Raw genomic sequence first — 25,162 nt, 5'->3', positions numbered from 1 at the left:
GTCGTCTTCGGTGAAGTGCCTGTTCATATCCTGTGCCCATTTTTCTATTGGATTATTTACCTTTATCTTGTTGTGGTGCTCAAGTATTTCATAAATTCTGAATATAAGTCCCTTATCTGATTTTCCCTCTTTTCTGGTGGGGTGGTTTGTCCGTTTGTGTTGAGTAGAATTTGTAAGCTGGATTTTCAGAACTGAGCTGTCAGACTGCAGGCCAGAGCCCATTAGCAGGTCATAACATTTGTTTAGGGGGGTTGTGATCTACCTTTGGGGGGGGAAATCTACTTCACCATGGTAGTGAAATAGCCCTCTGACTCAAGGTGACCTCCTGTGTGTCAGGGAGGCCTGGGCTACGGAAGGTTTTCAGTGGTTGATTTCTGAAGGCTTTCACCAGGCCTTTATTCCAACGTGTGTCAGAGTAGACTCAGACCTCCACATTTCAGTTAGCTGCTGGGCACATTAACCATTTACCCCATGCAGAAGCTCCGAAGATAAACTAGAATAGACTATGCTTGAGCTTATAACACAGCCAAAATATGTCTGGTTGGGGTCCCTCTCCCCCAAGTCTTACATATAAATATGTGGATGTTTGTTGAGTTGTGATGTAACATGTAATTCTTACTTTGTGTGGTGGTTAAAGGTGTGAAAATTATTCTTATCATCATTGTTATTATTGTTATTATTTTAAAATTATCTTTGATTAAATAAAGTCAAGGGGGCCCTGTGGCCTTTTGAGTAGGGAGTTTCACAGCCAACCCAAAGGGCAGATAGTATGATTCACCAACTGCTTCCTGGGGAAAAAATGGACATCTCCACCCTTGCAATATGCAGCTTCCGGAAACCCACTGAAGGGTCAGCTGTGAGTTGGCTTGGACTCATCAGTGGCACACAACAACAACAGGACAAATTATGTTACCAGATTCAGTCATTCTCAAGCAAATCCTATGACCTAAACAAATATCCATAAATAAATAAAGCTTTAAAAAATTACCATTTTCCATTTAGTCTTAACTGTTATTCCTTGTGGAGGGAACTTTGCAGGCATAGTCTGTAGTGAGTTGTGCTACAGACCCAAAGGCTGCACTTCTGGCAGTTCAAATCCACCAGTGGCTCTGAGGGGAAAAGATGAGCAGTCTCCTCCCATTATGGTGCATTAGCCTCAGCATCCCAGTAGAGGGAGACGGTGAGTCAGAACGGATTGGTTGGCAGGGAGTTTGAGTTGAGACCTTATTTTGATGTTCTGATTGGATTAATGGTGCTTTTTCAAAAATAATAGCTTGAATATAAAATATGTATTTCTGGATTTAATGTAATAGTGTTTAAACAGTTTCATTCTTACACTAACTTTTATTTTATACCGTCTGTGTTTATATAATATTTTCCGTAAATGAATTTAAATGTTAAGTACTACACTTTATATCCTTTAAATTTTGTATTTACATATGAGCTAGTTATCCTCCTCCTACAAATAATATATAAAAGTATTCAAGTATTCACCTTTACCCACAGGCTGTCCAACATAATTTCATATATTTCAGGGGCCAACATACTACTGCTTGAAAGATACTAGTGCTCTGAACATTCTTCTTTTTTTTTTAATTTAAATTTTGAGCACTGTCAAATCAGATCTGACTGGTATAGGAGGAGATTGCCCCTCCTCCTCCAGCAGAGCATCTGGTGGATTCGAACAACATGTCCCTGGGATTGCAGCGCAACTTCTTGCCACTAGGCCACCAGAGCTCCCTGGCTCTGAACATTCTTATATTCATTTATCCTTTCTCCTTAGATTCTTTTGATCTCGCAAAGATTCACATATCCATGAGAAAATAAACAAGAGCGGAGAGTTGGGCGGGGAAGCCAAACACCCACTGCACTGAGTCAATCCTGATCCACAGTGACCTTTGTTGGCTTGCCAAGGCTTTCGATTTGAATAGGAAGGGATTGCCCATCTTCTGCAGAGCTGCTGGTAGATTGGAACTGGCAGAGGCATGCAGTCTTTTGCTCAGCAGTGGCTACGTCACCGGAGCTCCTACATTCTCTCCCCCAGGCTTGTTTTCAAACAGAATGCCATTTCTTAATTCCCAGTCAGCTTTGCCAAGATTGCTTGTACCTTGACCCATCTACTCATAAACATTATTATCTTAGGGGAGCTTTGTGGCATATTTGAAGATAAAGACCACCCCCTATGTTACAGCACAGAATGATGATAAGACTTTGTGAGAGCTGGGCTCTGGGGCCCAGTGGGATAGGCATTGGCTGGAGCCCAGCCTTGTTAGGCCTTGTGGAGGGGGCTCTGGGGCCCAGTGGGATAGGCATTGGCTGGAGCCCAGCCTTGTTAGGCCTTGTGGAGGCTCCCTGACACTTGGATGGGGCAGAGCTGGAAGGACTTTAGAGTAATAGCCCATCCTCCTTCTGCAGTCACTGTGACTAAGAGATAAAATGGCACACCTAGAACCACAACATTAGTGTGAGACTTGACTTACATGTTAACCTGCACCAAACCGAGCCAAGCCCACGGCCATTGAATCAGTTCCAGCCCGCAGCAATCTTCCCTTGAGTTTATGAGGCTGCAGTCTTTATGAGAAGAGGCACTCCCCTCTTTCTCCCATGGAGTCTCTGGTAGGTTTGAACTGCTGACCTTTTGGTTCGCAGCCCAGCACATTACTCACTTGCACATCATCTACAATGTGGCTCTCTCAGGAGACTGATGAGGAACATCTCATGTTAAGAGTCATGCTAAGAGCTTCAACCTTGGAGACATCTGTTTTCCAAAGAAGGAGGAATAGGGTCCCAAACAGCCACCTCAGCCACAATCTGAGGTCACTGGGGGACACCCTTGAAATGAGGGATTTTGAGTCATGTTGTCCTGGACAAAACCAGCCCATGACCTGAAGCCCCTCACTGCTGTAGGGACATAGAGCTGTGTTCTGACACCAGATCTTGGTGATCGATTCTCAGATGCCCTGGTGCCACCAGCCCTCTAGAAGACGTCTCCCTAGAGAGCACGCTGAGACGCTTCCTGAGGTGCTAATCCCTTTAGTTGTAATGAGTGGCCTTAAAACGTCCTTGTGAGTCCATAACCAGGGGAGCCTGGGCTGACTGCCAGGTGGAAATTCTCAAGCTCTGAGCCCTGATCCTGGGTTTTTCCTGCATTTAAGCAGAAAGATTTTACTCTACCCATAATGAATTATCACAAATCCTGTTGTCTCTGTTGCCATACATGTGACCCCAAAATGTCAAAGCATCCAACCAAGAAATCAGAAAATCTTCACTGTGTATTTCCTGTGCTTTGACGGCTGTTAAGAGACCGAATTTGGGATGTGGGGATGGGGTGGGGAGATCTGTATGTTTGAGGAGTTTACACATGAACCAAATAAGAAACCAACTCATAGCAGAGTATTGCAAGATGACCTCTTCCAGGAACGCAGAAGTGTCTGTGTCTGGTGAAGGGAGAAATTGTTGCCCTGTGAGAAGTGGAACCAGGGAATTAAAGCCACTGTCACTTCAGCCCTAGGGACCCTGGAGGTACTATAGTTAAGGGTCCAGCTGCTCACTGAGAGTTTGGCTGTTCAAACCCACTAGCAGCTGCTTGAGAGGAGCTCTGGTGGCCTAGTGGTCAGCAGCTGCTCTGTAATCCCAAGGTATGTGGGTTCAAATCCACCAGCTGCTTCAGGGAAGAAGACTGCACATTCTCCTCCCATTTGATTTACTGCCTTTGATAACCTGCCAGAGGGTTAGTTATGGGTCGGTTCCGACTCGACAGCACACAACAACATCATAATTTCTGCTGAGCTTTACCACCTTGCAAAGCCCATGGGGTAGTTCTACCTGTCTTCTGTGAGTCGGGATCAATTAGATGGTAATGAGCGTTATTTCAGCCAGAGCATATACTTGTGGTGTGTACTTCTCCCTTTCACTTCACTGGGCTGGTTTGTTCAGGTGGTTTGAGTGATGCAAAAAAGAGTTGACACACTTGGGTTCTAATTAAAAAGGTCTTTGGAAGCACCTTGGAAGAAAGGCCTGGTAATCTGCTTGCAAAAAAGAACCATTTAAAACCCCATGGAGCAGAGTTCTCCTGTTACACACACAGAGTTGCCATGAATCAAGCTGGCGTGCCTCCAGCAGGTCCCAGAAATGGGCATCCCAGCATGTCTAAGCTAGGAGAAAATGTATTCCCCAAAAGATGGCTCATAATTTAAGTGGCTTCTGTTAAAATTGCTTTTAAACAAAGAAGTAACTCTGGTGCAGTCCCAAAGGTCATGGGGTCAAGGAACTTGAGTACAGATGTCAGGCTTATGACACGGGGCAATGACACTCTCTTGACAATGTGTCTGGCATTGTGCGTCCTGTGCCCTGAAGACCCTGGACTCGCAGCGGCCACGCCCGCGGAGACCTTGTGCAAGTCAGGCAGTGTGGGTGGGTTCCAAAAGCCAGATCCTGTTTCCAAACCCGTCTCTGACTCCCCAGGAAGAGTTCCAACAATGCCCCGTGCATTCTGTAAGGGAGGGTTGTGAAGCACCCTCCCCTCTGTAGCCAAATCCCCAGTAAGTCAGGAAGATGTATGTGTTTGAAAACATTGGGAGGTCTGCGTTGGATCACCCGGAGCTGTGGCTTTCTGAGCAGCGGCTCGTCTGCGGTGAGGCGCTCCCAGCACCGTGCCGGTGCCCCACACAGGGACTGCCTTCTCTGGGCTGCAGCAGCCGTTGACTTTTAAATCATAAAAAGCCGCTCTATATACAGTTTACCCTGTTGCTAGAAGGCAGCGGAACAGAGGTATTAACAAGGGAGGGAGACAGAAGAGAAAAAGCTTCCGTTAATCCCGGCAGGCTTCTGGGCACCGAACAGTTGTGGATGACAAAAGTTAATTAGAAACATGAGCGGCTTAACCGAAAACACTTGTGACAATTGGAAGGGCCATCCCTCTGGCTGGAGAGTGTTTGCTGGGGAATCATTGCAGGGGAAAGTGGCCGCTGCTACGTAAGTAATGCAACTTTGATTGCAGCCGGGACACTGTCTGTGGGCACTGCTGTGCCATGTTCTGTTGGGTGTGAGGGCATGATGGGCATAGCACAGTGGGCACAGGCTGGTCCCAGCTATGATACATCTCTGTCAGCTTCTCTCCCACAACAGCCCTGACTTAAGAGGTAGAGCTGTGCCTTCAGAGCATCTATCAGAGAAGGGGGAATGACATTTCATTCCTGGGACACCGGTCTGCCGAGGTGGCAAGCAGAGCTCCCATTTGGAACCCACCCTTCACAGCATAATTCTGGCTCTCATCAGGGACTATTTTGAGGCTTTTCTGTTGAAAAGAGCCAGGCCAGGGAAACACTCATGTGCGCCAAAGGGAAGCCTTGACTTTCAGATAACCTGTGTGTTTTCTTGACTGAAGTGGAGCTGTGTGCACAGATTGTACTTTTAGCAGAAAATATCTTTCTTTTCCTCCCTAAGTCCTGCCTGACTCATGTTAACTCCTTTCAAGTAAAGGAGCAACATGTGCTTTGATTGGACTTTGCAACTTGTGTGGATAATTCTGACACTTTGTTTCTCCTCTTGGGAGTATTTCATTTCAATGTCTTTGCTAAATGGTTTCCTTAAAATTGGAGAATTCTTATTAGCTCTTTTGCATAACAGAGACCAGAAACTGTGAATACAGTAATTCAAGACAGTAGATTTCTAGCCTCTTTGGGCCTCTGAGCGTCATGGTTGGTGGTGGTGTGGGGATTTGTCTATTTGGGTTTTCTTAGATTAAGATTCCAAATTGTGCTCTGGGTATATAGCAACGATGGCTTGCATTTGAACAAATCTTGCTAGAGTATGGGACGGGGATGAAAGGTGCAGGACAGATAGCAAAGAGTTGAGCCAGGGATTAGAGTGTATCCACAGGTAAGCCACAGAGTGGGTAATGGGGTGGTAATGGCATTTGGGTTGGGGAGGACTGTTTCGTGGTGGGGAGGTGGCTCCTCTCCCCTTCTCTAGCGTGGGTCTGCAAATGTGATTTTAGAGTTCCCTCTCTTCTCCATTTCTGCAGAACCATTGGAAAGCCCAGCCTCCTCCCAGCCCGGAATGAGCGACAATGCACCTGCCGGTGTGGACAGCAGCAGCTCGAGCCCCGCTAACTGCAGCACCTCCTCAGCCATCCCCCAGCCCGGGGCGGCCTCCAAGCCCTGGCGTAGCAAGGCCCTCAGTGTGAAGCACAGTGCCACGTCCTCCATGCTCTCCGTTAAGCAGCCTGTGCCCGAGACCCCCAGACCCACCCCGGAAGCCATCAAGCCCACCCCCAACAATCAGAAGTCCATGCTGGAAAAGCTCAAACTCTTCAACAGTAAAGGGGGCTCCAAGGCGGGTGAGGGCCCAGGGTCCCGGGACACGAGCTGCGAGCGGCTGGAGATCCTGCCCAGCTTTGAAGAGAGCGAGGAGATGGAGGCTGCCGGCCGTGCGCTCTCGGCCGCAGGCCCCGCGTCCAGCAGCCCCAAGATCGCACTCAAGGGGATCGCGCAGAGGACTTTTAGCCGAGCGCTGACCACCAAGAAAAGTTCCCCGAAAGGCACCGAGAAGGAGAAACAACAGCGGGAGAAGGACAAGGAAAAGTCCAAGGACCTCACCAAGAGAGCCTCAGTGTCAGACAGGCCCGAGCTCAAAGAAGAACCGAAAGAAGACCCCAGTGCAGCAGCCGGGACCGAGATGCCAAAAAAGTCCTCCAAGATCACCAGCTTCATCCCCAAAGGGGGGAAGCTCAGCAGTGCCAAGAAGGAGGCTACAGCCCCTTCCCACAGTGGAATACCAAAACCAGGGATGAAGAGCACGCCTGGCAAGTCCCCAAGTGCCCCCGCCCCTTCCAAGGAAGGGGAGCGCAGTCGGAGTGCGAAGCCAAGCTCAGGGCTCCCCCAGCAGAAGCCCCAGCTGGACGGCCGACACTCCAGCTCCTCATCCAGCCTGGCTTCCTCCGAAGGCAAAGGCCCTGGAGGGAGCACCCTGAACCACAGCATCAGCAGCCAGACCGTCAGTGGGTCAGTGGGATCCACCCAGACCACAGGGAGCAATACTGTCAGTGTCCAGCTACCTCAGCCCCAGCAGCAATACACCCATCCCAACACTGCCACAGTTGCGCCTTTCCTGTACAGGTAGGTGCGGCTGCCGGCCCGCCCTTCCCGGCTCACTGGGCAGAGAGAGCCTTGCAGGGCAGTTCCAGGTGCTGTGAGGTGGGCAGAGGTCAGGGCTGCCCTGCGGGCACAGTTAACACACAACTTAGGTACCATGTGTTAGATGCCCAGTAGAAGTGTTGACGAGAAAGAATTAATAACAGCTCATGTTGGAAAAGGGTTGGAGAAAGCTAAAAAGGAAAAGGGGTGTTTGAGCTGACCCAGAATGAACAGTTGTTTTCCAAGCTTGTGGGGACCAAAGGACATTTCAGAAGGTGCAGCAGCAAAAGCAGCAGTGTGCGTGTGGGGTGCTTGACATCACACACACACCCCCTCCACACCCACACACCCAGACCCCAGTGTCAGCCCAGTACATGCTAACTAGACTTGGGGGGAAAATGCTTCAAAACTGGAATCTTTCTCGCAGAAGAGTTTAAACATCCAGATTCTCTCACCATTTCTTAGCACGGCACACACACCCTTTTTTCTTTATAAGTTTCTGCTGAGTTGCTGGGGCTTTTTGGTGAGAGGAAGAAAGGTGGAAGGAATTGTGGTTAAGGGGAGGTCTGGTTCTCAAAGAACCCTTGTATTGAGGAGACAAGCCTGGATGTGTGTGTCTAGCTATCTCTGTCTCTCTGTCTCTCAGCCCATCTGATGTGCGTGTCCATGGGGTCATGGGAGGCCCCGTGAAGCATGATGCTGGTGGGTCCTGTGAGGTCCTCTTGGACCTCAGCTTGCATCACACACTTCTGTTGAGGGATATTGACTCTGGGTGCCACCGAGCATCAGAGATGAGGTGTTGGGTCAGAAAGGCACAGCAATACATGTAGATAAATCTAACACAGAAAGGTAGCCTAGCCCAGCTCGTGACGAATCCCAAAGCATTTGTCCAGAGTACTCTACCTGATCCAGCCTGGAGACATGGAGTACTTTTGACCACACTGTGCAATTGGGTGAAAACTATCTCCAGATAGCAAAAGGCAGCTAATGGTTAAATGTCACATGCTTACCCTAACCACATTCTCTAACCTCTCCCCACCCCTTGGAAATCTGGTAACTGGAGGGTGATATGATCATATTGGTGTTGCAGAGATCAATGGAACGTCTGGTGGGGGGGTAAACCAGACTTAGGGATGATCTAGAACCAAGATCACAAATATAGAAGTCTGATTGGTTTTGTTTTTGTTTTTTTTAAAAAGGTATATAAAAGGATGACTCAGGCTGCTTGGGACTGGCGGAGGGCACTCCTGTGTCTCCCTGCAGGGAGCAGCTACAGCTTGGCGCCAGCAGGTGGCACCCTGCATACAAATGAACTCTAGCTCTCTAGGCTGGTTTTCTCTGGAGGACAGAAATTCAGGCAATCCTTGTGAAATTTCTCATTTTTAAAAAATGTTGCAAAAAAGAGAAAACTCAAAAAAAAAGTTGCAACTAATTTAGAAACTTACAGATACAGTGTAGACCAGTAAGAATACATCTATGGGCTGGTTTTTGCAAGTAGTTGTCACTTTTAACCCCCAGGTCAGAAGTGAGGAGACCTTCCTATTTACAAAGTGCTTTTTTCTGTGAGCCCAGGCAGAGAGGATGAGGGTTTGGGCATCAGCCAGAGGGTGGTGGGCAGCGCTGAAATGATGCAAACTCTTTAAAGGTAGAGATCATCGGAATGGGGAGCTGATGAGGGCCCGTGGGAGGGGAGGGAAGAAGAGGGGCGGACGAGTTAGGTTCATCAACTCGTCCCCCACAGACCATTTTACGCAGTTTCTTTTCTTGGCAAACGTTTTCTTCATAGACAGTGAAATTGGGCTGGATTTGCTGAGGATGCTGATGAATTAATAATGTTACACCCAGAGTTATGCTTCTGAGTGTAATTAATACATCTGCATGCCATGCCTAAATGAACAGAGGTAGTTGCGGCAAGACAACGTAGCATGAAGCAGTTGTCTCAATTTGCCTGACAAATAAGGGCCTGGAGAAGGTTTGGGGAAGTACAGATTGCAGTCAAGTGTTGGAATAAGCATCAATGATACCTTTCATGTCAGAGGATCTGAGCTGAATCAGAGACCTGGAGGGCAAACACACCTGCTTGGCACCCACTGCTGGCTGGCTGTACAGTCACCTTTGCAAAGAGAGCCGTGTCAGGGGGATGGGGGAGCCCACAGGCTGCCAATAGAGTCATCTTTATGCCTCACTGGCTCACACTGCTGGTTACTTAGAAGGTGCTTTTTGACCCAGGTTGAATTATCTGAACCACCCAGGAGCCTCCACTTTTTGCCTAGTTAGATGTGCCTCCTGATGGTCGGGCCGAGAGACAGCCCTGGGTGAGGGCTCGCAGGCCCTCCACGTGGGAGATGAATATTTCATCTTTTACAGTCGAGTGACTCTCTGATTTTAAGACATTGCTCCACACGCAGCGAATGAATTATTTAGCGTCATTCTGCCAGTTGGCTCTGTTCTAAAGCCTCTGCTGCGCGAGGGGACGGTGGGCGCTGTGGTCAGACCACGGGGGCCCAGATGTGGCACTTGCCTCTCGTGACAAGCATGTCTGCTTTGGTTTCTGTGTGAAGGTCTCAGACGGACACTGAAGGGAATGTCACTGCCGAGTCCAGCTCCGCAGGCGTGAGCATGGAGCCCAGCCACTACACCAAGAGTGTGCAGCCCGCCCTGGAGGAGCTCACCGGTGAGTGCGGCCCGCAGGAGCCCCGGCTCTGTGGCTGAAGAGGTGTCCCAGGCAGCCTGCTGCCAGGTGGTAGCCCAGCTGCATCCGCAGTTGCTGTGCACTGACTAAGCAGCCAAACTTTACTCTGTTTCCTACCATTTCCCATCCATTTCTTTCTTCTCCTTTTTTCTCTCCTCTCTTCCAATCTAGTTTCTCCTCTCTAGAATTATACATGAGTCTCTAACCTGTTGACACATTCTATTTTAAGATAGCTTTTGTTTATTTAGGGGCTCTGGCCTTCTCTCTTACTTCCCTTTGAATCTCCTTATTATTCAGATAAAATTAGAACCCTCATATTAGGTCCCCTCCTTTTCTGTATGGGAAACAGTGATTGAAAGTATATAGTCTTGGCTTCTTCCATTAATTGCTGTTTTAAAAAAAAAATATTAGAGTGTGTGTGTGTGTGTGTGTGTGTGTACCGTCAAATTGGGTACAGGAGGAGATTGCCACTGCTTCTCCAGCAGAGCATCTGGTGGTGGATTCAAAGCACATACCTCTGGGATTGCAGTGCAGCTTCTTGCCACTAGGCCACCAGAGCTCCCTTAATTGCTGCTTTAAAAAAATTATATATATATATATTTTTTAATCTAACGGAGGCACTGATGATTAGTGGTGGCATTGTGGTTAAGTGCTCAGCTGCAAACTGAAACGCCTGCCCTCTGAACCCGCCAGCAAGCCATTCTGCAGGAGAGAGGTGTGGCAGTGTGCTTCTGTATTGAAGCCAGCCTTGGAAACACTCTGGGCAGCTCAGCTCTGTACAGTAGGGTTGCTAAGTCAGAATTGACTCAATGGCAATAGGTTTGTGTGTATGCTGTATAAAAAGATAAGACTTGCAGCTGCCACGTAGTTCATTTTTTAAGTATTTGTATATTAATGTTAAACTATCACCTTATGAATTAAAAAAAAACCCAGCAAAAAACAACTACTTCACATTAGCATTGCAATTCCTACTGCAGTGAATCCTGGCTTGCCACCTTCTGTCCCGCCTTTCCTAACTCCTTTCCCTATGATCTGTGAACTCCTAATCTGGCAAGTGGGTGGTAAACCACACAGTTAGCCGTGGCTGTGTTACTATGCCCCTCTTTCCACTTCCAGAGTTGGGTTAAAAATCAAGGCCATGTTTTAAATCGACTTATTAGTCTAAGTAGCCATGCCCACCCCACTTTAATAACAAAATTCCATCTGTGGAATTGGGCTGCAGCCATGTGATGGCACCTCCCCCCTCTCACCCTTTGCTCTAAGTAGTCATTTCTGAGGGTCTAGGTGATTAACTATTTTCTTGACTCTGCTGGCCAGGCCCAGTGATGGTGCAGTGATTTCTCCCCTAAACATTTTGTGAGGAATCCATCTTATCAGTTTTGAAGTTCCCACATTTGACGTTAATTTCATGTTTTCCTCTCTTCAAGGTCTCTAGGCCCCTACATGAGTTTATGGCTAATATAAGAAAAAAGACTAGCTATGAGAAGAAGGGTACAGAGCTCAGATCACTGTTCAGGCCTCCACACACATTCTAGACCAGGTTCTTAAGTACACCCATCAAAAGTGAGCTGTCAGTGGTTCAGGGCCGGGTGTCTGTCAGATGTCTTCCCATCTAGGGAGCTGTTGGGGTGCATGGATGATGTGATGGGGCTGAGCTGGATTCATGCTGACAAAGCAAAAGCAGCAGCCTAAGAACTTTCCAGAAACACTTGGATCTCAGAGTGCCAAATTATTGCTTCTATGATTTCCCACTAATTCTCCTTTTTTTCCCGTGTACCAAGACTGCAAAAACCAATGCAAACTCAGAAACGCTGAGCCACTGTAAGTGGCCAGCAGTGCCTGGGCAGTAAATAATTCTGGTTGCTACTGAACCTTTCTTAAGCAAGATGATTCATCTCCTAGTCGAGCAGTAGAATCACATATGTGACTTGACTGTGATTATTATTTTTTTTTTTTATGGAGACACTGAAGATTGACTTTTATTTATCCATGGCTGGTCCCTTGACATGCCAACGAATGGTAGCTTTATTTAGAAGTGGGCGTCTAGAAGAACATATGCTCTATTGTATCGTTCTAACTCTGGGTTATGCAGAGATTCATTTCCCTTGCTGCTTTGTCACTGGCATGTCTGTGGAGTGTTAACCCAAGGGCTGTGCCTCTCTGCTGGTTCAAATCCACCAGCAACTCCACAGCAGAAAGATGGGCCGTCTTCCCCCATGCAATTACAGTCTCCAAAAACCCACTGGAGAGTCAGCTGTGAGTTGGTTCCAATTTTACTAGTGTGAGTTGAGTTGATACTTGAGAAATGTGCCTTGATAGAAGGACCACAGACCCCACCAGGTTGCTTTAAATTTCTTTCATGCATGTCTCTTCTGTAGTTCACTAAAGGCTCTTTTAGTCTCTACTTGAATATTTCTTATGACAGAAACTTTATTCCTTCATGAGACATCGCTTCCTTTTTATTTATTTATATTTTTTTTTATGGCTTTAACTGATAATGGAGGGTCTTTATTCTTCCATTCCTAATCACTGGATACAACTCAGCCTCCTCAAGTCTGCACACAATTTCTGGTCTGGTTCTTGTCGCAGCATGCCCCTGAAGCCTTCCAAGTGTAAACTCCTGGATTGCCACAAAGATAATTTTGTAACACTTTGCCATCCTCCTTGGGGGAAAAAAAACCAACAAAAAAACACTTCACACCAAAAACCCCACTGCTGTCAATTTGATTTTGATTTGAAGCAACTGTGTGTGTGTCAGAGTAGAACTGTTACCGGTAAGACATTCAGTGTTAGTTTTTGGAAGTAGATTACACGACCTTTCTTCTGAGATGTGTCTGGGTAGATTTTAGTTTACAGTTAAGCATATTATTCACCATATCACCACCCAGGTTGATGAAGCCTTTTTGGCAACGAGGAGGCTTATCAGGATGTGGTATGCTCTCAGCTGTGAACAGTAACTAGAAGGAGACTTGGCAAATGGAAAAGAACCACAATTCAAGATAGAATAGCATGTTCTTATTGTTGTTGTTGTTATATGTTGCCAAGTCACCTGCGACTCATAGTGACCCTATGTATAACAGCTCTGAACCCTGCCCTGCCCTGAGCCAGTCTCACTTACTCCAACACACCTAATCCCATCACCTCACTTCCTATGTCTATCTGTCTCATCCGAATCTTCCTCCCCTGAACTGTTCCTTCACCCTTCCAAGCATGATGTCCTTCTCCAAGGACTGGTCCCTCTTGACCACGTGCCCAGAGTATGTGAGATTTGTTCTCCTGGTGGTCCATGTTTAGCACTCTCTTCTAACACCACAACCCAAAGCCATTGATTCTTCTGTCATCTTTAGTCAATGTCCAGCTTTCTGATGCATAGCATGTAATTGGGAAGACCATGGCCTGGATCAGGTACACCTTTGTCTCTAGACTGACATCATTGCTCTTCAGCACTCTGGAGAGGATACTGACATACTATTATTATTATATATAATGTAAAGCACGGTTTAGGGCTGTTGTATATAGGGTCGCTATGAGTTGCAAATGACTCGACGGCACATAACAACAACAACAATATATATTATAGCTTACTATTTTTTTAACTTTTGTGGTTTGGATGATCATTTACAAAACAAGTTTGTTTGTTTGTCAACAGTTTATATGCATTTTATTTCACATTAATTGCAATCCTCATACTGTAATCGCACTCTTCCTTCTTCCTCCTCTGTTCCTTGTTTCCAGTCAGCCTCTTTCCTGCCTCCCCACCTTCTGAGATTTGGTTTTGGGCAAATACAGTCCTTTGTTGATTGCTTTATAACATTCATTCCTCTCTGGTTGTTGTTGCTTGCTTTATGAGGCTGTCTGTGTCTGGCTGAAAGTTGATAAATGAGGGTGAGTTAAGTTCCAGACTTGAAAGGCATCCATAATCTTTGAGTTTCCCCAGTGTCTATCAGACCAGTAGGTCTGGTGTTTCTTATGATCTTGAGTTCAGTTTCTCAGCTTTTTCCACTCTATACAGGACCTTCTGGTGTGAGCCCTGTCATGGTGGTTGATAATAACATCCGGGTACCATCCAGTTCCTCTGGCTCCGGGTTGTGATAGTTGAGGCTCATGTCATCCATGCGTCTTTTGAACTTTTGCATTTTGGGTTTTCTTCACTCTTCTTTGCTCAAGATGGGGAGAGAATTTACTTGGTTTTTCAAAGAACCTTATAGATGAGCTGAAAAGACCGTCGTGTTCAATAGTACTTGAGTAGGACATTAGTTAGTGGGCAGTCTTATGTTTAAGTCACCTTTTAAGGAGACAGAATAGGCATTTGAGAATGTGAACCCTAAGTGAGGCAAGCAGATCAGTGTTTGGGTTTTTCCATTATGCTTGGAATCTGTTACAACACAGGGTCTGAGGCAAGGAGACACTTTCTAGCTGACCACCCAAGAAGGAAATAAGACCTTCACGTTTATGGAGCCCTCAGCTCTGGTGCTCTCGTGGTAAGGAATTGGGCTGCCAACCCAAAGGCGTAAAGTTCTGATCCACTGGATAAAGATGGGTCATGTCCTCCTGTGTGATTTACAGCCTCTAAAAACCCATTGAAGTGTCACAGTTCTAACGTGGTGCCACATAACAATACACTGGACAACTTATGTGTCATCCCGTCCAAGCCTCGTGCTAGTCCTCCCCACCTTACAGATAACGTGGAGAAGTTAAGTGATTTGCCCAACATCCACAGGCTTAAAAAAAAAGAAAAAAGGCAGTATCTGCATTAAAACCTTTGTCTGTCAGAATGCAAAGTCCAAGTTGTTTTCCTATCCCAGCCTATTCATGTATCTGTCAGCAAAGAACCATAGATTATGTGAGAAAAGTAAAGATGTGACCCCATCCTTATCTCAAAGATTTTTTAGTTTCTCCATGGAGAGGTAACATAAACCAATATATCATTGAAAGACATAGATAAATAGCTATTGATCTATTTTGTGAATGGTTAAGTTCATTGTTGAAGGTGATTTGAAAGCCTGTGCCTAGTCCTAGTTTTGTAATCAATGTTTGCAGGACCTAGAACTGTCCAAGGGAACAGGACCTTTTTGTCTGTCTATGTGTATGAAATGGCCAAAGTTTTAGTAAACAGTAATTGTTGGCTCAGGAGATAGATGCAATTACATCCTTCCAAGGCCATTAGAGGAAGAAAAAATAGACATTTGTCACTACTTTTGGTTAAAAACGTTATACACATGTACATGTATTTTAAAGAATTCAGTGGAAAATACAAGCTTGACCAGCTTTTAGATAAGAGAAAAATGCCTGACAAATAAGTTTCCCTTGGTTGGAAAGGGGGAGTAAATTGGAAACACTTGCCTTTTCAAGGACAGTGAATTCCCTACAGCAGATTCCCTCCCCCAAATCACACAGTCATATAATGTATCCCTCAGCCTCCTGGCACAACCATGCCAAACACAATGTAGTGAAGTTGTTGTCTATCTCAAAAAAGTTAACTCTGTAGCATTTCTTAGCAGCCTGTTGATAAAGGCTGGAAATTTTGTTCTTGCTGTTTCCTGCCCAGGTTTTCAAATTATGGCTTTATGCAGTATGGAATGGAGCACTGTCCCTCGTGTGCCATCCACACAATCAGTTGAAAAATAGAACTGTTGTAATGCTAGGAATTGTCATTGATAAGAGTTTTAACTGTAGGTTACCAGTCCTTTCTTCCTAGTTTCTCCTAGCTTGGAAGCTCCACTGAAACCTATTTAGCACAGTGGCAACACACAAGCCTGCACCGAGAGGTGCAGGGTGTCTGTGCAGGTAGTGCACTGCCTGGAATTCAAACCCGAGTCTCCCATGTGGAAGGCAAAAATTCTACTCCCATCGCCCTCTAGTGTCCAGTACATTACTTAGTGTCCAGTATATACTCTGCTGCTGTTCACATAATCTGTGTTCTGTATGGATAGTTCTGGAAAATGCTGCTCAACATTTTCATTAGAGACATTTGTAGACCCTTGCTTGTGGTACTTCAGCCTTGTTTGCTTCTTCTGAAATTGCTCCAAGGGGAAAATGTTTGATCCTTTTAATCATATTGATAGTCCCTTTCTCCTCTTGTCCTTATTGTTGTTGTTAGGTGCCATTGAGTCTAGTACAGCTCATAGCGACCCTGTGAACAACAGATCTGAACTCTGTCCTAGCCTGTGCTGTCCTCACACTTCCTTACACACTAGAGCCCATTGCTGCAGTTGCTATCTCAGTCCACCTGGTTGAGGGTCTTTCTCTGCTCCACTGTCCTTCCACCTCCCCAAGCACGATGTCTTTCTCCAAGGAGTAGCTTCTCTTAGCAAGATGCCCAAAGTCTGCAAGATGAAGCTTCGCCATCCTTACTTGTAAAGAGCAATCTGGCTTCACCTTCTCTAAGGCGTGTATGTCCTCTTGGCACTCCGTGGGATATCCAGTACTCTTCTCATGCACTGTAGAGTTCTAGGCTCAGATAAAGAATTGCCAGGGAGCCTGATGCATAGCTTTGCTGAGAGAGCTGCTAGCTCACTTAGTTATGTTTCTTCTGATACATTTAAACCCAGAATAACAAACCCACTGCCTTTGAGTCGATTCCTATTGATACTCCATCAGATTTGTCTGAGGCGGTAAATCCTTATTGGATAAAAATGCCTAGGGTGCTGCTAGTGGATTCAAACCAAATGACCTTTCTCGTATGTTAGCATCAGCTTAAACTGTCTCTAGCCAGGTGCCTCATGGGGAATGTTGCCCAGAAAATGGAAGGCTCTCCTCACTCATAGAAAAGCTTTGTTCTTCTCAGTGACTGTGTGCTGTATGCCTGCTGACATGGCCTAAGTGTGCTTACGTGTAGGATTGTGTACAAAGCACGCTCCATACCTCGTCACGTTTATGCTTCCCACCATGCTTTGAGATGGGCACTCTTGTTGCTAGTACCATGGAGTTGGTTTCAACCCTTGATGGTCTCACATATAACAGTGAGATGTTGCCTCAGTCCTGTGCCATTTTCATGACCACTGTGTCATAGAGGCAGCTCCGATGTCTGTCCATCTCATGGAGGGTTTCTCTTGTACCCCTTGCTAATCCTCTACCAAACACGGTGCCCTTTCTACAGGTTGCTTTCTGATGGCTGGTCCAGCGTGAGCATGTTGAAGTCTTACCATCCTTGCTTTTGAGGGTCACTTTGGTTGTATTTCTTCTTCTAAGACTGATTTGTTCTTTTGGAAATCTGTGGGATATTTCAGAAATGTGGAATCTGAGTGATAGAGTGAAGGTGCTCTGTCTAAATGATAGAGCAATTCCTCCAATCACGCAGGCCTGTAAGATGAAGAGGCAGATTTTGAAATGACATAATAAATTGGACAAGAAAGTAGACAGACCTCTGTCTATGGGAATGTGCATGCATATTAAGTGCAGACCTTTTAGCCACCCTGCTTCTATTCATAAAGCAGGGCTGGAAGACAGCCGTGTGCATCACCCAGGCTTAGAAAACAAAATGCCTCTCATGCTTTCGCGTGGGCAGAAAGTGATTCCCACGAAGTGGTCAGACCTCACCTGTACGTGTCCTGATTGGAGACCTTGTGAAATGTGTTGTGTCTAAGGCGAGGCTTTGCTTCCCCTGCAAGATCCACTACATCTGTTTCAGGAGGGACCTGCAGGAAGAGGACAGACCTCTCTCCTTGGAGTTAGCTCTTTCTTTGGGCATCCAGTCTGTCAGTCAGCTTGCTTTGCATGTCTTTGCGAGGTATTGACGGGGACCAGCTCTGAGCATGGCGCGTGATGATGGTCATGGTTATCAATGCTATGATCAGGAAGCTCACTGCCTCTCACAGAATTAACATCATCTTCCTCCTTGTCTACTCAGGGGAAGATCCGGAGGCTCGGCGACTGCGGACAGTGAAGAACATTGCTGATCTGCGGCAGAACTTAGAGGAGACCATGTCCAGTTTACGGGGAACTCAGGTTACACACAGGTATCCACTCAAAGAATGATATGTTGAAGCTTGCAGCTTGGCTTACATGCTTGTGGTACTGTGAATTAAGCAGATAGCCAGAAGGTGGTCATTTCTAATCTCCCAACCACTTTGTGGCTGAAAAATGAGGCAGAAGAATGCTTTTGTGTAGTTTTACATCCTTAGCAACCCTGAGGGACAGTTCTGCTCTGCTCTATTGGGTCCTCTGAGTCAGAATTGACTTGAAGGGAGTGGGATTTTGTTTTGTTGGTTTGTTTTTTTCTAGTCTCGTGAGTTTGTTCATGTCACTTGTAGAATGAATTGGTTGATGATGGAAGAAATAGTCTTGGTGCCTGCCTGTGTTGGAATTCATAAATGATAACATACAGCATGCACAAGAAAACCATAGGGAGCAAAGATTAATATTAGATAGATTTCTCCCCCAAGCAAAAACTTGCTAAACCCATTTCAGCATAGGATCTTCTAGACCAGCTCTGTTTAAGTTTTGCTTTAGTACTTGGAGTTTCTCAAACTGTAGTGTGCTGTTGAGACAAGTAGGAGACCTCGATTTGACCTGTGTGAGTAAGTGAATCACTTGAATTCTTCCCAGTCTTTTGCTACCCAACACTCAGTAATATTGTTAGTCATGCACAAATATGAAGCATGTAAGGAAAACTATACATCTCCCTATCTATCTCTATTTATATCTATATCTAATGTATGATAATGTTTAAAATATGATTTTGTTGGGTGAAATATAGGATTACATGGGAAACAGTCACTGAGTTGTTTTTACCACCAAGCAAGAAGTAAAAGATACAGCCCAGGGATGTGTTTGAGGATTTCGGCTGAACTCAGATTGACAGTTTGTTTGGGACAGTTCTGATTCTCTCCTCTGAGCTCCTAGAGGAGTTTCTTTGCATCTCGAATATTCATTCCGTGATCAATGACTATAGCAGTGATACCTGGGCTTCTGCTCTTATCAGCAGGTTTTACAGTCCGGTTTGACCACTGTGGGTTCTGTCTTTAAATAGAATGGGTTTTGAGACAGTGGGAACCTCTGCTGAGGGAAGTAAGGCAGCTCAGATGGTCAGAGAGAAACAGAGCTTGAGGCACCAAACTGGCCCTGCCGAAGAAGAGTCCCTGGGGATTTGTGGGGCCCTGGAGAGGCTTCCCCTAAACCTTTAGATACGGAGTCAGATATGGGGTACTGAGACTATATGTGGAACACGAAGCACTCACCCTCCCACCATCCACTGGAACTTAGCCATTAGTTACAGTGCTGGGATGAATTTCTTGGCTTGGGCCTTACCCTGGTGAGTGAGGACAGTCACGACAGGAGAGAAAGCCTGGTGCCCGTTAGGAAATCCTGATGCAGTTCCCGGAGGTGCATATGCCTTCTGGACTGGACTCCAAGCACCCACTAGACTCTGAAGACCATGGGGTCCAAAAGGGTCTTTCTGAAGCCCAGGCTGGATGGAGTGCCGTCCTCGGGAAGCTCCTGAGCCATGTCACTTGATTTTTTTATGGAGCTCAACCTTGGCACTCTTTTTGGACTTTTTGCCCCCAACGTTTAGTGATCGTTTTATATAAGCAAAAGACTTATGGATGTGGATGTTGGAAGCATTGAAAAAAATATTATCTATATATTTAATTAAATATTATATAGACAACATCCCTTTTTTAAACAATTAAACAATTAAAATATAATTAAACAATTAAAACATAAAACTGGCCATCTTGACCATGTGTAAGTAACTCAGTGTCATTAATTGCATTCTGAAAGAGAGGCAGACCCTCAGTAAGATGGGTTGACACAGTGACTCAAGCGGTCAGGGAGGATGATGATGGCGCAGGTGAGGACAGGTTCTGATCAGTTGTGCCTAGGGTCGCTCGGAGTTCACTCGTCTAGGTGGTGCCTAACAACACACACTCAGCAATTACACTCCTGATACCAAGAAGCTATGACCACTCTCAATTTCTAAATTTTATATCTCCCTAAACAGAAGCTCTGTCCCCATTAAACACTAACTCACCCTTTCTTCAGTCTCCCAGCGTCTCTTAACAGCTACCTTTTTCTTTTTTAACAAAGTATTAGGTGATATCTTATTGTCTAATTCTATTTTGTATATATGTTGTTGTTTTTTTTTAATTACAGAACATTTGAACTGTAATAGATACAAGGCACGTTTAGATCTAATCCAAAGTTGATATGTTTTTAATAGCACATTGGAAACCACTTTTGACACCAACGTCACCACAGAGATCAGCGGACGAAGTATCCTCAGCTTGACCGGAAGGCCTACCCCACTGTCCTGGAGACTTGGCCAGTCCAGCCCCCGCCTCCAAGCAGGAGATGCCCCCTCTATGGGCAATGGATACCCCCCTCGAGCCAACGCCAGCCGGTTCATCAACACCGAGTCGGGTCGCTACGTGTACTCTGCCCCACTGAGAAGACAGCTGGCTACCAGGGGCAGCAGCATCTGCCATGTGGACGTCTCGGACAAGGCAGGAGATGAAATCGAGCTGGAAGGCATCAGCATGGACGCCCCCGGCTACATGAGCGACGGGGATGTTCTGAGCAAGAACATCCGGACCGATGACATTACAAGTGGGTGAGTACCTGGGACCTCCCAAAAAAGCTACCCAGCGTCTCTCTGCAAGACTTACGTTCCCTAGAGGAAATCAAACCGCCTCTTTCAGCTTCTCCTTTCCTTGGGCGGGGAGCACTGCTAGGCTGTGAGTCAAAGACCTGGGCTACAGTCCAAGCCTTGGCCAGTAATAAGCTGGGCAGAGCTAGCAAGTCTCCACCAGCAGCCAGAGTGATGCTTGAAAACAAACCAGAGCTTGTCAGTCCCAGGAGAAACCTGGCATTTAGGATGGAATCCCAGCCCCAGAGCACGGCCTGGCTGGGCTACTTGAGCTGGCCTTTGCTTACTGTCTACATACGATTCTTCTCCTTTTTCTCACTGCTGCAGAGGTGATTTTCCTTTCTGTTTCTAAAGAAGAAGAAAAAATTGTGTGTGTATGAAAATACATACAACAAAATATATACTTACTCAGGCTCCATTTTTCCACACATCACCATTCTCATTATCTCAGTCCGTATTGATGCGTCTCCATTACGCTTGTTTTCCTCTATAACTTCTCATTGAAATGCCAGAGTCACTGCTGTCACTTACATGGATAAAATCTTTTAAAAGAGCGCAATGCTGAAGACTGACATCCTTTATTAACTGTGCTGAACTCTTGTTTTTATACCTGCCCTTATGGGATTGTTTTCACTTCAAGGTTTAAAGATTATCAAGACAATATGTTTAGAGGTTCCTCCAGTCTCAGTGAGTCCACCAAGTGTGATTTCCACAGGGATTTGATGTTCTGTTCTGCAGTTTTTCTCCTTTTGAGCAGGATCCATCTGTTAGTCTCTGATTTGAACACTCAGTAATGGTAGCCAGGCATCTCCCATTTCTACTGGCCTCATGGCTGCTGTGTTTTGTTTTGTTTTAATTCCTCAATCTTGTCAATCTCTTCTCTGTTTCACAGCTTATACACTGTCTGGTTCTCAGCCTGGATCCTTTGCCCCACATCTAAATATGATTGACTTCTTTCCACTGTTTACGTGTCACATCTTTGGAAAGGAGACTTCCTTGACCATTCAACCTCGAGTGCTTTGTGTGCCCTCCTTTATGTAATTATCTTTATCATATCACCTTTTCTTACCTTTGAAAGCTTTATTACTACTTGAAATGATCCTCATTATTTCTTTACATTGTCACTCTTCCACCTCAAGCCAGGGCTATTGTCTGCTTTATTCACTACTAAATCCTCCTTGTCTCTGGTGGCCTAGTGGTTAGGAAGTTGTGTTGCCAACTCAGAAGCAGGCAGTTCGAATCCACGAGCTGCTGTAGGGGGGAAAGATGAATAATATCCTCCCATGCAGTATACAGCCTCTGAAATCTCATCGGGGGGTTGGCCGTGAGTCGGCTCCAGGTCAGCAGCAGTGAATGAGTACATGCTGTTGGTCGCTGTTGACTTGGCTGCAGCTCATGGGCGCTCCATGTAGAATAGAAGGAACTGTCTGTCGCCTAGGCCTGTGCTGTCATCACAATAGCTGGTGTGTTTGAGTCCCTGTTGTAGACACTGTGTTTGGAGCTCCTTCCCATATGGGAACTCATCTTCCAGCATTCCATCAGATATGATCTGTGTTTTTGTTTCTTAATCTTTGGAAGTGGTCTCTGTCTCAGTTTGAAAACATCATCACATCTTGCAAGGACGCTGATAAGTGGATGGTGATTGTATATAATACCAGCTACTACCACTACTGTCTCACCAGCAAGAGGACAGAACTCCTCACCACAGGGCCAACAGACAACATCATGATGGGTGGTGTAAGGACTGAAGTGGTCAGTGATTTTCATCTTGCTTGGTGCATCAGTCAACATCCTTGGTACCAGCAGTCAGGAGATCAGGAGATGTACTACATTGGGCAAGTCTGATGTCAGGGACTTCTCCAAAATACTGAAGAGCAGTGATATCAGTCTGAAGTCTAAAGTGCACCTCATACATACCCGGGTCTTTTCGATCACTTTCCGTGCATCTGAGAACTGAACAATGAGTAAGGATGACAGAATTAGAATTGGTGCCTTTGAGTTTTGGTGCTCAGGAAAAGTAATAAAGATTTCATGGACTGCCAAAAGAATGAACAGATATGTCTTGGGAAAAGTGTAGCCAGAATGTTCCTTGGAGACAAAGATGGCTTCGTCTCACCTACTTTATAGGCATGTTGCTGAGAGAAGCTATTATTAGAAGAGGACATCATGTTTGGAAAGGTGGAGGGTCAGTGAAAAAGAGACCTTCGATGAGGGAGATAGACTCAATGACGAGAGCAGTGGGCTCCGTGTGTCAGACATGCGCAAGGTAGGATGGGGTTCAGCTCTCTTGTTCACAGGGTCACTATGGCATGTACGTGACTTGATGGCACCTGGCAATAGCAACAGCCACTGAGTTCCCAAGGCTGTAAATCACACAGATCTTTACAGGAGAGACTAACCACCTTTCGCCATGGGATGGCTGTTGGATTTGTGCCAGTGACGTTTTAGTTAGCAGTACAACAATTAAGTGCAACACTACCAGAGCTCCTTTGTGTGGGGTTAATTAACTAACTCACTGCTGTTGAGTTGGGTACCAGCTTCTAACTGGCCTTCTATCGGGTTTCCACCAGAGGAGATTACCCCTCTTTCTCCGTCAGACCTAATGGTGAATTCAGATGACCAGAGAGATGCAGCCTTCAGGTTAGCTGCCGGCTCCCTACAGACTACACTCTATTACTAATGAAATAATTGCATGCATCAATTAATAAAGAGACCTCCCTGTTTCTCAGCCTGATCGTGTATATAAAGTTCGGGATATATATAGGATGATGTTTAAAGAATCTTTTAGGTCAGTATTTATAGTTTTACATAAACATGCAAAGCAAAAACCTCTAACTGTTAACCAAAATAGCATCATCTAACCTTAATATTTAAGGAGTTCTGGTGGCCCAGTGGCAAGAAGCTGAACTGTAATCCTGAAGGTACGCAGTTCGAGCCCACCAGCTGCTCTGCTGGAGAAGGATGGGCAGTCTCCTCCTATGCAATTAACTGCCTCTGAAAACTCAGTGGAGGGTCAGCTATGGGTTGGTTCTGACTCTTTGGAACATGACAGTGATGATCTTGTTATTTTGCAGACTTTTTTTTTCAGCAAGCCTCTAAGTGATCATTATTAGTTACAGTTGTAATAATATACTGCCAAAATGTCCTGCTTCTTTTTGCTGATTCTGTATCCTGCGATACAGTCTTTATTGTCAGATCATGTCTTTTTAAGATCTCTTTGTAGTTTGATGTAGTATTGACCTTTTCCACAAGGTGGAGACATTGGCATACCTTAAAGTGAAGCTTGTGACGTCATAGGCAGGCACATGGGCTTTCTTTACCCACCCAAACCAGAGCCGGCCTTTATCCTGGCTAAAAGCGTGAGTGTTTACATTTCAGTTTGTGCTTTGTGAAGCTTACATTTTGTGTTACATGTGAAGCGTGTAAGACAGTGCTTAGAACAAGTGTAGATAAAAGTGAAGAAATGTACACAAACCACGCAATTAGTGAAATGAGAGAAGCCTGGTCTGGTTTTTCTTGCTCTCTTCCTCTTAATAGAGAAATATCTCTTCAGAATGAGGAGAGCTAACCAGATGGCATCAAGTGCAGCTTCTAATCATCACTTTCTACAGCGCCAGCTAAGCATGACCTTGCTCTGCAAAAAGCCTCTGAGTTTCTGCCTGGAGGCCAGTTTGCCTTTCTAAATGCTGAGTCTGGGCAAGGCGTTTGCCATTTTTTCTACACATTTCTTTTTCTTCATGTTAAGTTGACGGTGCTGTAGGTGTTTAAGCACTATTGGCTAATTCTCTGCTTTGGAATCAAGTCATCAGTGGGCAGTTGCTTTAGAGGAGAGAAAGCAAGTTGGTGTACCACACAGAGGGGGCTTCAGCCCAGCTCTGCCACTTGCCAGCCGTGTAGCACTGCTGGTCAGTGCCATTGACTCGGTTTCAACTCAGGGAAAATTCGTGTGACTGGTGAACTGCCCGATAGGGTTTCCGAGGTCCTGGTCTTTACTGAAGCAAGCTCCTAGGTCTTCCTCTCACAGAGCAACTGGGTGAATTTGAAGCATTGAACTTTCAAGGGCTTACCCATTGTGCTACCAGAACTCCATATGACGTTGTTGTTATGTATGGTTGAGTCAGATCTAACCCATGACTGACCCCCAGCAGGTTTTCAGTGGCAGTAAATCTCATGGGAGGAGATTGCGTGTCATTTCACTTCTGTAACCTTGAAGCACTACAATTGGCATAGTTTTAAACTTTACAATTTTTGCGGGGGGGGACTATATCTGATGAATGACAAATAAGGGAGCTCTGACAGCTTAGTGGGTAAAAAGTTGCACTACCAACCCAAAGGCAACTGGTTCTAATCCACGAGGTGCTGCCCAGTAGGAAGGTGGACACTCTCCTCCCATGCTGTTTACAGTCTCTGAAAATGTGCTGGAGGATCAGCTGAGAATCATTTCCAGCTTGATGGCACACAACCATAACAGCAATGGGAAAATATCTGACAAACGCAAAATGTCAACCTTATTTAGATGTTTATCACCCCTAAACGTCCAGGTACTTAGAAAGGGAAGTGATGGATGCTTTCATCCAAATGTTTTATTTGACTTAGTGGAACCATACATAGTCTGCCTCCCTCTTACATTCTCCTCCTCACACCCCCCTCACTCACCCTTGCTTTGGGCTCCTTACTGTGTCCCAAAAGCCCTATCTAGAACTTTTGTAAAGCTCCTCGTGTGCTGTTTCCTGCCTGGCCGTTCTT

At 45.7% G+C, this 25,162-nt stretch overlaps 1 protein-coding gene across 3 annotated transcripts in view; it reads left to right on the top strand.

The window, feature by feature from the left end:
* NAV2 (neuron navigator 2) overlaps positions 1-25,162 on the top strand; it is a 948,472-nt gene that overhangs the window by 731,085 nt on the left and 192,225 nt on the right. For all 3 annotated transcript variants that reach the window (XM_006892015.1, XM_006892014.1, XM_006892013.1), the window contains exons 7-10: positions 6,026-7,118; positions 9,698-9,810; positions 17,678-17,786; positions 19,991-20,380. In XM_006892015.1, the coding sequence (XP_006892077.1) occupies positions 6,026-7,118; positions 9,698-9,810; positions 17,678-17,786; positions 19,991-20,380 (1,705 nt within the window). The remainder of the gene's footprint in view (positions 1-6,025; positions 7,119-9,697; positions 9,811-17,677; positions 17,787-19,990; positions 20,381-25,162) is intronic.

Source organism: Elephantulus edwardii, unplaced genomic scaffold (assembly GCF_000299155.1).
Source record: "Elephantulus edwardii isolate Elephantulus edwardi_28Jun2011 unplaced genomic scaffold, EleEdw1.0 scaffold00109, whole genome shotgun sequence".
Taxonomy (NCBI): domain Eukaryota; kingdom Metazoa; phylum Chordata; class Mammalia; order Macroscelidea; family Macroscelididae; genus Elephantulus; species Elephantulus edwardii.
Note: the sequence above shows the minus strand (reverse complement) of the source record. Positions and strands in the feature narration are given on the sequence as shown.